The sequence below is a fragment of the Arachis ipaensis genome, chromosome B6 (genome assembly GCF_059453495.1).
Source record: "Arachis ipaensis isolate K30076 ecotype BB chromosome B6, ASM5945349v1, whole genome shotgun sequence".
Lineage (NCBI taxonomy): Eukaryota > Viridiplantae > Streptophyta > Magnoliopsida > Fabales > Fabaceae > Arachis > Arachis ipaensis.
Window position 1 is genome coordinate 152488224 of NC_142441.1, and position 10800 is coordinate 152499023.

At 29.8% G+C, this 10800-nt stretch overlaps 2 protein-coding genes across 3 annotated transcripts; both read right to left on the reverse strand.

Moving 5' to 3' along the window:
- Positions 1–46: 46 nt before the first annotated feature.
- On the reverse strand, positions 47–6429 carry LOC107647807 (MATE efflux family protein). Its single transcript, XM_016351856.3, has 9 exons — positions 6151–6429; positions 5052–5247; positions 3800–4145; positions 2999–3085; positions 2809–2865; positions 2103–2341; positions 1012–1130; positions 624–710; positions 47–106 (listed from the first exon to the last, which is right to left on the reverse strand). The coding sequence occupies exons 1-9, from the start codon at positions 6427–6429 to the stop codon at positions 47–49; spliced, it is 1470 nt and encodes a 489-aa protein (XP_016207342.1).
- Positions 6430–7582: 1153 nt separating this feature from the next.
- On the reverse strand, positions 7583–10412 carry LOC107605723 (F-box/FBD/LRR-repeat protein At1g13570). 2 transcript variants are annotated; one of them, XM_016307691.3, is made up of 5 exons: positions 10245–10412; positions 10048–10102; positions 8739–9581; positions 8373–8528; positions 7583–8100 (listed from the first exon to the last, which is right to left on the reverse strand). In XM_016307691.3, the coding sequence occupies exons 2-5, from the start codon at positions 10048–10050 to the stop codon at positions 7822–7824; spliced, it is 1281 nt and encodes a 426-aa protein (XP_016163177.1). In that variant the 5' UTR covers positions 10051–10102; positions 10245–10412; the 3' UTR covers positions 7583–7821. The 2 variants fall into 2 exon arrangements, with proteins under 2 accessions (XP_016163177.1, XP_016163176.1); XM_016307690.3 differs by having other exon boundaries at positions 10206–10402.
- Positions 10413–10800: the final 388 nt, after the last annotated feature.

Genomic DNA, 10800 nt, shown 5'->3' on the forward strand with positions numbered 1-10800 from the left:
TTAATCAAATAATCATGAATGGCAAAATTCAAAGGGTGAACAAAAATCATTGTTCATAAGCAATTGATCCTCCCCACTTCTTCACGCGACTTTCAGCTACATCAGCCTGTGAACAAGTTTCCATTGCCAAAATATGAAACATATTAAATAGCATATTATTACTTAATTCTTAAAGAGTAAATATTCACATTTAGTGTTCAAAAATCCAAATGTTTTTAGACATTAATTTAGTAAATTACTACTTGAGTAACAAGAGAAAAAAAAGGGATATTCTTGAAGAATTTTGTGATGAATTTATAAGATATGTATCAACTTAAATTTTAAGAAATTTTTGTGATCAACTTATAAATTCTTAGAAAAAAAAATTAAGTATATCCTGAAAAAATTACAATATTAAATTTACAAGTTCTTGGAAAACTGTTTCATCTTTTTTTTAGTGTGTCATGTCATCATTCAGAAATTATAAGTCCTACATTGCAATTCTTGAAGAACTTATTTAGTAATTTTTTTTTCTTTAGGAACTTGTCTATGGAAAAAAAAAATTATTAACTGATTCAATGTCTTGCTTAAATCTTAATCTACACTTGTATTATGATAATAAGAGGGAAAAAAAAAAAAAAAACCTCTTTTCTCCAGTTGGTTACTGATGTGACGATGATAAGGATTATGGTTTGCAAAGCTATGCCTCCAATCATCCCTGACCAAATACCCTGAAAATAGTAAAATCTAATTATATGTTTTTCATAATATTATAAACATGTTTAATAAAGGGTCCACAATCAACATTTTTTAATTATTGTATTTTTCTTTCTAAACTCTGTATTTGAAAAGAATGAGAATAAATTAGAGTATGATATATGTCACATGTTATAATATTAAGTCATTGCTACCGTATTTTTCTTATACCAAGTCTTTATTGAATGGAAGTTAAACAAAAATTTATATGGCATCACATTGGTAAATAAAATAGAATAGTAAATAGAAATAATATAAATCGTAATTAATTATTACCTCTGCTCCAAAACCAAATGTGAATCCCAAAAGTATCCCAGCTGGTAAACCAACAATATAGTAACATCCAATGTTGATGTATGCTACAAGAGCTTGCCACCCAGCTCCAACAGCAACACCTAATAATAGGTACAACATAATAGGTATTTGACATTTAATTTTAAATAAGTTGTGTCAATAAAATGCACACTTTTTTCCATATAATTTTGTTTTTATAAAATTTAAAACTTTCTGTTTTAATCTCTAATATTAGTTTATTCAGTTAAATAAACAATAATATAACATAAAATACATCATTTTTTAACTTGTTACGTCAATATTTAATTTAATCAATCATGTTATATATATATATATATATATATAAAAATCCGTCACTAAATCGTTTATTTATATAAAATATATATTAAAATACAAAAATAAAATACATATACATTAAAATGTGTAAAATAATACAAAAATTTATGCATAAATATATAAAAACTGATATAAGAACTGATTTATATATGCACAAGTATTTATGATTGATGATAATGATATTTAATAAAGAATAAATTAGGAATAGATATCCAAGTCAAAAGTCACATATTTTACAAGGACTCAAAATTTATTTAACTATTTAAGCCTTAACCGCAAACCAAAAAAAATTAACTATAGAGCTAGTTAAATAACAAAAAAAATCAAGAACACATGTACAAAACAAAAACTATTTTGTTCAAATCAAATATTTTAGAGTAAAGTATCGTTTTTGTCCTCAACGTTTGGGGTAAATTTTATTTGTGTCCCTAACGTTTAAATCGTCCTATTTGTCCTTAACGGCAAGATAACATTGAATATTTAAACGTTAGGGACACAAATAGGACTTACCCCAAACGTTAAGGACAAAAACGATACTTTACTCAATATTTTAAAAGTGGAGACTCACATGCAGCTATTTTTATATAAAGTTAATAGTTAAAAATCCTTAAATAATTTGACATATTTGATTAAATTATAATCTAACAGTTCTCAAATATCAACTTTATATGAAGACTATAATTGAGTTTCTACTTTTTTTTTTTTTTTATAAATATAATATGTTGGAGATAACTAACCGGATAGGACAGGTTGAAGGCTGTTTAGAAGCACTGTAACACCTAATAAGGAAGCAAGCTTAGTTGTTTCTTTTGCAACAGCAACACTTGTTGTGAACAAGTATGGAAAATAGTCCCTTGTTGTGAGTACTATAATCATAATTATAACTCCTATGGAAACTGAGGTTATGGAAACCACCCACACTGCAAATCTTGCTGCATTGAAATCACCACCTCCAAGTTCATTTGATACCCTCACACTGTTCAGAAAAATAAACTCAAACTTTTAAGTTCTTTAAAATTATTGTATCTAATAATGAAATAGAAAATTAAAATTAATTAAATAATAATACTATATGATTAATAAAATTTATTATTTAGATAAATATTTAGCTAACAAATCATTTTTATACGTAATATTCAAAAAATATATTGTTATCTAAATTAAAGTTATATTAATAAAATTTACTGGCCCTAATATTTCTCTTAATTACATTCAATATGTTTACAAACCCTTTTTCTTTAAGTAAGCCAAAATGTTATCGAGAATACTAATGTTCCAATTGTTTTAACCGTTGATTTTAATTAATATATATTTTATATATTTTTTATAATTCAAATCAACGGTTAAAACAACTAGAACACCAGTGTTCCTAGTACACTTAAAACTCTTCCTATATTATATAGAACCTGAAATGTTATTATATGATGTAGCTAATTAAGTCACCTTATTGCAGCATTGAAGCCAATTGCAATCATGGCATCCCAACCATTTATATTCATACTGAAACATGTGAACAATAATAAGTGAGTTACAAGGAACATAACACAATAATGGTGATTAAATTGAAACTTTTGTTAACTTTTTCTACAAGGAAATAATGAGACGTTGGATAGAGAGAGTAAAGAAATTTTACCAGATAGATATGGCATCAACAGGTATTAGAGGATTTTTCAGACGCCCTGTTATCACCACCAATATCATCAAGTACCAAAGCTCCAAGCTGCCATTAGAAAAGTAATTTTTCTTAAGTTTGTGCAATTTATTTGTAAAAGCTCTTAATAGAGCAAAATCACAAAATAATAATTAATAAAAAATGTTTTCATCCTAATTTCCCCTATATTCTCAAAGTAAGGGTGAGTTTGATTTGTAGTTTTATTTTTTATTTAAGAAATTTTATAATAAAAAAATGTGAAGTGAAAATAAAAAATAATAAAAATATTATTTGTATACTACAATCTGCTATTAAAATTAGTTATTGTGTATTTGTATATACGTTGTTTAACTAATTTTTAATATGTATTATACTAGTAGTTGATTTTTGTAGTTAATTTTAAGTTAAATTATACAATTGGTCTCTACATTTTTAGTGAAATTACAAATTGGTCCTTTCACTTTAAAAGTTTATAATTAGGTCACTAAAGAGAATTAAAGTTTACAATTTAGTTCTTACCGTTCAAAAAGTGTTGATTTAATATGTTGAGAATATTTTGTTAAATCAAACACTTTTTGAACGGCGGGGACTAAATTATAAATTTTAATTTTTTTTAGAAACCTAATTACAAACTTTTAAAGTGTAAAAATTAATTTGTAATTTTACTGAAAGTGTAAGGACTAACTGTATAATTTAACCTTAATTTTAACGTGTAGATAACATAGTTGTAAAAATAAAAATAAAAAATGAAAACGTTCTTAGAGAAAATAGTGGAGAAAATACCATAACATGACAGCAGAAGCCAAAGAAAGTTTGACAAAACCATACAAATCCGCAAATGCTAGCCATGTGAATCCACTCCAAGCACCATCAGATTTTGTGACGAAAATGTATATTAATTCCAAAATGACAATTAGCCACCATGATGAATTAAGGGTAATAGCTGCTCCAGTTAAGCCCCAATCCAACTTAAATATTAGGAGCCAACTGAAAAATATATGTAGCACCAACACTATTATTGATATCCATAACATCACTGCAACTTTCCTCTGTGATTGTAAGAACTTTTGGATTGGGAAGTTCAATGCATAAGCAAACAATTGAGGTAACATCCACAAAGCAAATTTTCCTACCCAATTAGAAAATAAAAGTAATATAACATCAGAAAATGATATATTGGAATTTTTTTTTTGGTGACTATATATTGGAATTAAAAGTTATCTATAATAGACAATTTTAATTAGTAATTTATAAAACAAAATTATAATTTTAGTTGACTTAAAACAGTTTGTAACTTAAAAAAAAAGTGAGAAATTTAAAGAAAAAATTGAGTGTGTGTATATATATATCTTCCTAATAATCTAGGAAGCATGTACTAACACTAGACCGAATCCACGGATATGTAGTTTTAATTTTTTGTAAGATACGAAAATGATATATATATATATATATATATATATATATATATATATATAAAGTATTTTTTAGATAAATTGTAATAATATTTTAATATTTTATTAATATTAAAATACAAACCAATACTTTTAAGTGTTTTTAGTATTTTTTTAATTGAAAAGGTCCAGGAGATCAACTATAATATAAGCCAACTAAGTCTGTCCTTTTTATTTCTGATTTTGAAATTTGAAAAATTATAGTAGTGATTTTTTTTTGTAACGAACCTATTTTTTAACTAGTTGATTAGAGTTGACTTCACTCCTAGTTAGTTCTTAGCATAATTATTTTTAATTATATAAAATATTGAGAAAGTGTGTATATATAATATAAGCCAATTTTTTCCTAATAATCAACTAGAATATTTTTATACTACTATTGAATTACATTATTATTTAAGGACACTTAAATTGCAAATAGCTGTCGTTATAATTAATCTTTTTTATTTTTAATGATGTAAGACAATATTATTATTATTATTATTATTATTATTATTATTATTATTATTATTATTATTATTATTATTATTATGCAATAACATAATTTTTTACAATGAAGCTGGAAGAGTTGAATGAGAACTAACCAGCAGCATCTGAGATTTCATCAGTCTCTCCAATGAGCTTTAAGATGGGAGAAGACCAAACATAAATAGGTACCAAAATAAGGGCAGTGGTCAACAAGATGATCCATGATCTTTGCATGTAAACTCCTAACATTCTAATCTGACCAGCACCATATGCTTGCCCACATAGTGTCTCCAATGCACTCCCCATACCCAACTGTTAATTTGTATTCATTTAACATTATTGTATTTGGAGACATGTACAAAGACACAAATTAAATATACAAAAACAAAAATGCAATATGACATTGACACAAAAAAAAAAAAAAAACTATTTTTAGATTTGCCCATTCATCACTAACATTGCCAAATTGGGTGTAAATCTAGCACATGCAAATTAAACTTCATACTTTGGTTAATGATAAAATAAATACAAATCCTTAATGCTCACAAAAATAGAGAATGGCAACACCAAAACTGCAAATGTAAGGAACTTGTTAACAAAAGACTAAATACTAAATAGTATATACCTCTATGTAATTAAGTAGGGATGGCAATATATACATATAAGTGGGTGTTTCAGCTACCAAAACTTTCAATCTAATGTGTATATTTATACATATAAGTTACAAAAGAAATTTAATTTAAAAAGTTATAAAAGCGAATAGGGGTAGAACAAGTATTCGCAAGATAGGATTACGGTGCAAATCTTTACTACTTGTGAATAGCAGCAAAGCGGAATCTATATAAAATATGTGGAAATTCAGGTGCAGTCGACTTTATGTGAAGTTGATTGTTAAGAGTCGTTGGATAAAAATTTGGTCAAATCAGTCAAACCATCTAATGGCTCTCAGTTATTCACTTCATGTGAAGTCGACTGCACCTGAATTTTTAACTATAAAATAAGGTAGGTTAGGATGGGTAAGTGAAAAGTCACCATATTGACTTCATTGCCATTCCTACTAAAAAGGCCTAAGATTGAATGAAAAATTAATTATACTTATTGATGTGTCTATGTCTCCTAACTCATAAATAAATGTGCAGAGAATCAAATTATGTAAAAGAAGTCAAGTAGCAAGAAAAGAAATTAAATTAAGAAAGTAAAGTTATTACTTATTACCATGACTCCAAAAGCCAAGCCAGCAATAACAGAGTTTTCAACAGAAACAGCAGCAAGATCAAGCTCACTGGTCAAACCAGCAAATGTTTGAGTGAGTGCACCAAGTGAAAACTGAGCCAAGGCTGTGATTATTGCTGGCCCCGCTAACTTCCATAACTTCTTTGATTCAAATCCAAATTTTTTAACCAAATTAAATGGCCTTTCATCATCACTCTCAGCATTAATGATACCATGGTTTCCATTATTGTTATCAAGTAATGGGGTGGTGTTGACAGGCATGGTTACTAAGTTAGGTAATTTCAAAAAATTATAATATTTCAAAGGGTCATTGAATATTGGAGAGTGACTGCAATAACTTATATTGGAGATGAGGAAATCTTAGGTAGCTATGTATTTGAATGGTAGCTACTTGCTATTGGTTTGGCTCTGTCTTTTACGGTTTGAGAAAGTATAGGGAGCCAATAGAAATTTTGTACAATGTGTACAATGGAGGTTTAGGAAGTATTAGAAATATAACCATTAGTGTTACATTTTCCTATTAGGTTAAGCTTTTGGAATGAGTGGTTTCATGACATGGTATTAGAGTTCTAGATTCGAAAGGTCAAGAGTTCAATCCTTGAACCTCAATCCCTGTTTCTACATGTAATTCAAAATTTGTATTGGGACATGAAAATTGGTTATTCACGCTTATTTTTTAAAAAAGAAACTCCACAAAAATCATTTTACTAATAAACTAATATCTAAAAATATCTTTGATTAAAACTAGTAAAATTTTATTATTAATAACATAATTCATCCTTGTAGTATGTATCACAAACCAATAAACTATTTTTAAGGAATAATTTATTGGTATTTTTATTTTTTCTTATGTCAAATTGATGCTTCCCTCTAAAGTTTTCAATTCATTTCCACATTTTAAAAGGGAAAAAAAAAGAAATAAGAAAATAATTATATACAAGTGGGTGTTTCAGCTACCCAAACTTTCAACCTGAATTTATTGACTTGAAGGATAGCTATAAAGTTTGAAGTTAATTAGCCGCACCAAAAAATATTGGCCAAAATTGATTGCCCCAAATGCTTCTAAGCATTATAGCACGTGCTCATTTCCCCCTGCATATTTCCCTATGTTATTGTCACCACATAAACATATAGTATGATCCATAATTTCTGCATTAAATTTCTGTCAAACAACAATTCACATTATAAAACAAAAAAGATGAGGACTTGCTCAATTTATCTTTGATTCTTTCAAGCATAACAAAAACTTACTAAAAACTGAAGTATTTATCAATAATCCACTAATAAGAAAAATCCAAAAATTAAACTGAAATCATGAGTCAAAAAGCTGACTAGATAAACCAACCCAAAATGATTTAAAGTTTGAAGTATATAAATCTAATATATAGATTATTATCACTGAGACACTCCTTACTAAGATCTTAATTCTTAAATAATAAAATGACTTAAATTTTCAATTGTAATGATTGCAACTTCTTCCAGTCATAGAATGCATAGATGTCTTGGATTTTAAGCATAGGTAGGTTCACACCATGGCTTCTTAGTTACAAGTTGCTAAGTGTAGAAACATGAAAAGCCATACATTCAACACCAAAAAGAAACACAAAGTAAAATAAAAAAATGATAATTACATTTAAGAATATAATGATAGCATCAAGGAGATTCTTGGTAAATGATTTCAGCTCGCCCTGAAGCTCTCCTGAACCTTAATAACTCTTTCATCAACTCAGTCACTCCGCTTGAAACCGGCTTCACAGTCATCCTTTCTAGCACCGGCGAATACAGAAGCAGAAAACTGATAAAATCTAATTCGGGTTTGGTACCAGAGACACCATCTATCCTCACATGTCGCAGTTGCATGATAGGACAACTACAATATTCATCTTCCCCGCAATAAGGGTGTATCAGGACGTTCTGCTCATCAGGGCGAGCCTACACGCAATCATCACTTGCACGTGTTAAAATATAGGGAATTTCCAGGGACAGGACATATGCGCAAAGCTAAACTAATCTTAAAATTCGAGAGCATTCAACAACTACTACTAAGCCTTGTCCCACTAGATGGAGTCAATAACATGGATCAAATAATGCCAAAGTTCCTAAAATTAGAAAATAATAACTTAAAATAAATGACTAAATATGAATGTGCAACCGAAAATTATTATCCAAAATCAAGTAACACTCGAGTTAAAGTGAGTACTCACCAATACTTCTAGTTCTTGCAGATTAGGAGAGCTTCTTAGCAGGCATAAAGCAGTTGAAATTTCCTTTGAATCATTGAAGTTCATACGAATGGAGAGGTAACTAAGATCAATGCATGGTCTTGGAAGCTTTAGCGGCACAGCCCCTATTGCCAAATACTGGGGCAGAAAGAAGAAACATATTAGCTCTAAATCAGAATATTACAGCTCAAGGTTGATCTTAAGGTCCAAAACCAAGTTACCAAGGCATCAATACGCTATATTTTGTCAGCAAAAACTAGCATTGCACCATTCAAACGTTCTAATAGGGTAATACCTTAATTCAATATTCAAATGATCAAGAAATTAAAATATGATATGAAAAAATACCTTTAAGAAATAGCTTTGAACCTCTAGCCTTCGAACATGAGGGAGATGAACAAAAAACTTGAGCAAATTGCTTGAACTGCCACGCAATCTATTTTGATTGGTTTCAAAGTTCAAATACAAACCAATGGATACTACAGATAACTGGAAAGTGTTCTCGAAGCTGATATCTTCAAATTTGCCTCCAATGTCAAAAAATTGAAGATTAGGTGCATCAATGTTGAGATTAGCGAAACCATCAAAGTTCATCAACGTTAATCGTTCCAGCATAGGGCAGCTAGATATTAAGTTTTCAAACACATCTTGAGCCAAGGTAACATGCTGCAGATCAAGACTCTTCAAGTTCTTAAAGCCTTGAAATGTCGATGGAGGCTTAAGCCAACAATTAAACAATTCTAAATGAACTAAACTTTGACAAGCAAATAAGCACGATGGTATCTTATAGCGCTGCCCTTTCCAGATTTCCAGCACAAACTCCTTGAGAGACCTTCTGGTTAGATGAAGTGACCAACGATCAATATCAGTCACACCAATGAGATCGCGATGGGAGAGCTTGAACTTGTTGATTGCCCCAGCATGAAGTAAAAGTACGTGATCGATGATTCTCAAAAGCTTGTTCTTGATATCTGAATGATCTTGGGAAGCTACCGAGTGACATTGGTTATCAAACACAAGATTTGGTAGCGTTGCCCATTTGTACCTCCATTTGCTTGATAACACACTTGTTCTCACTGCTTCCCGAAGGGGCAAATGCGAAAGAATTTGGTCTATAACATGACCAGGTAAGCAACTCAATCTATCTGGCTCAAAATCTGAATGGCAAGCGGGCTGGACTTGTTCTCGTCGCTTCACATATCAAACAAAGGATGAAAGAATCAGTTAAAAAAACACTATGTTACTAGATACATGGTGGCCTTTGGTCTTTAGAAAATCGAAAAATATATGCCGAAATTCGGACAGCAAAATAGTTTGACAATTTGGCATAATTAAAAAATTATTTTAGTGGTGTCTAAATTTCCAGCTAGCAAATTTTGTATTTTTTCCTTACCAAAAACCACAAAGCAACACATCAAAGCTGTTGCTTGTAGCAATTTGGCTTATCCACAAGAACAAAAGCTAGAAGCAAACTTTCTTCAATCATAAACTCAAAATACATGTTAGAAGGTTTACCAACGTGCCATAGAAAGATTAAATTCATCATTTTTTAACCCTAAATTTTCCCAAACAAAATATATAAATAAAATTAATGAATAAATCCATCAAATTTCATATTATGACGTATAAATTATGCAGAAGAATCGTGGGAAATTACCATGTTAAGCTAGCAAGTAAATTTTCCAGGCAACGCACGTAATCTTCGAAGGTACCTACAACAGAGAAAAAGCCCCAACATGAAAACACGTATTCAACAATCAGACTAAAAATATATAACAATTATGAAGAGAATGATGAGAGTAATGGAAAAAGGACCGAAATTGAAGAATCCAAGAAGCAAGCTTGTCTGAATACCAGAGGAATCGGATCAAAGAGGGGTTTTAGATCAGAGAGTAGTGGCAGTGTAGTGGTTATAAAGTATAAACTGATATGTGGAAGAGCATAGAGCTTGTTTCGTGTTGTATTTGCTGGAGAAGAAGAGTATAAATGACAAAATAAGTGGTTTCGAAACTAAGAACCCCTAATGAATTTGCTTATTAATAATTACTAGAGAAAAGGACAAATAGGTCCCTAACCTTTTGTCCCGCGGATATTTTCGTCCCTAACCATTGAAAAATACTTTTAAATCCCTGACCTTCACAAAACTTGGACGGATCAGTCCCTGACAGAGACATTTGGACGGATCGGTCCCTGACGGAGGTATTTGGACAGAGGGACTGATCCGTCCAAGTTTTGTGAAGGTGAGGGACTTAAAAGTATTTTTCAATGGTTAGGGACGAAAATGTCCGCGGGACAAAAGGTCAGGGACCTATTTATCCTTTTCTCTAATTACTAATTAAGAAAATACAATAGTTGCTTACCTGTGGATATTTTTCCTGAATAAAAATTTTTACTTCACATTTTATTATAG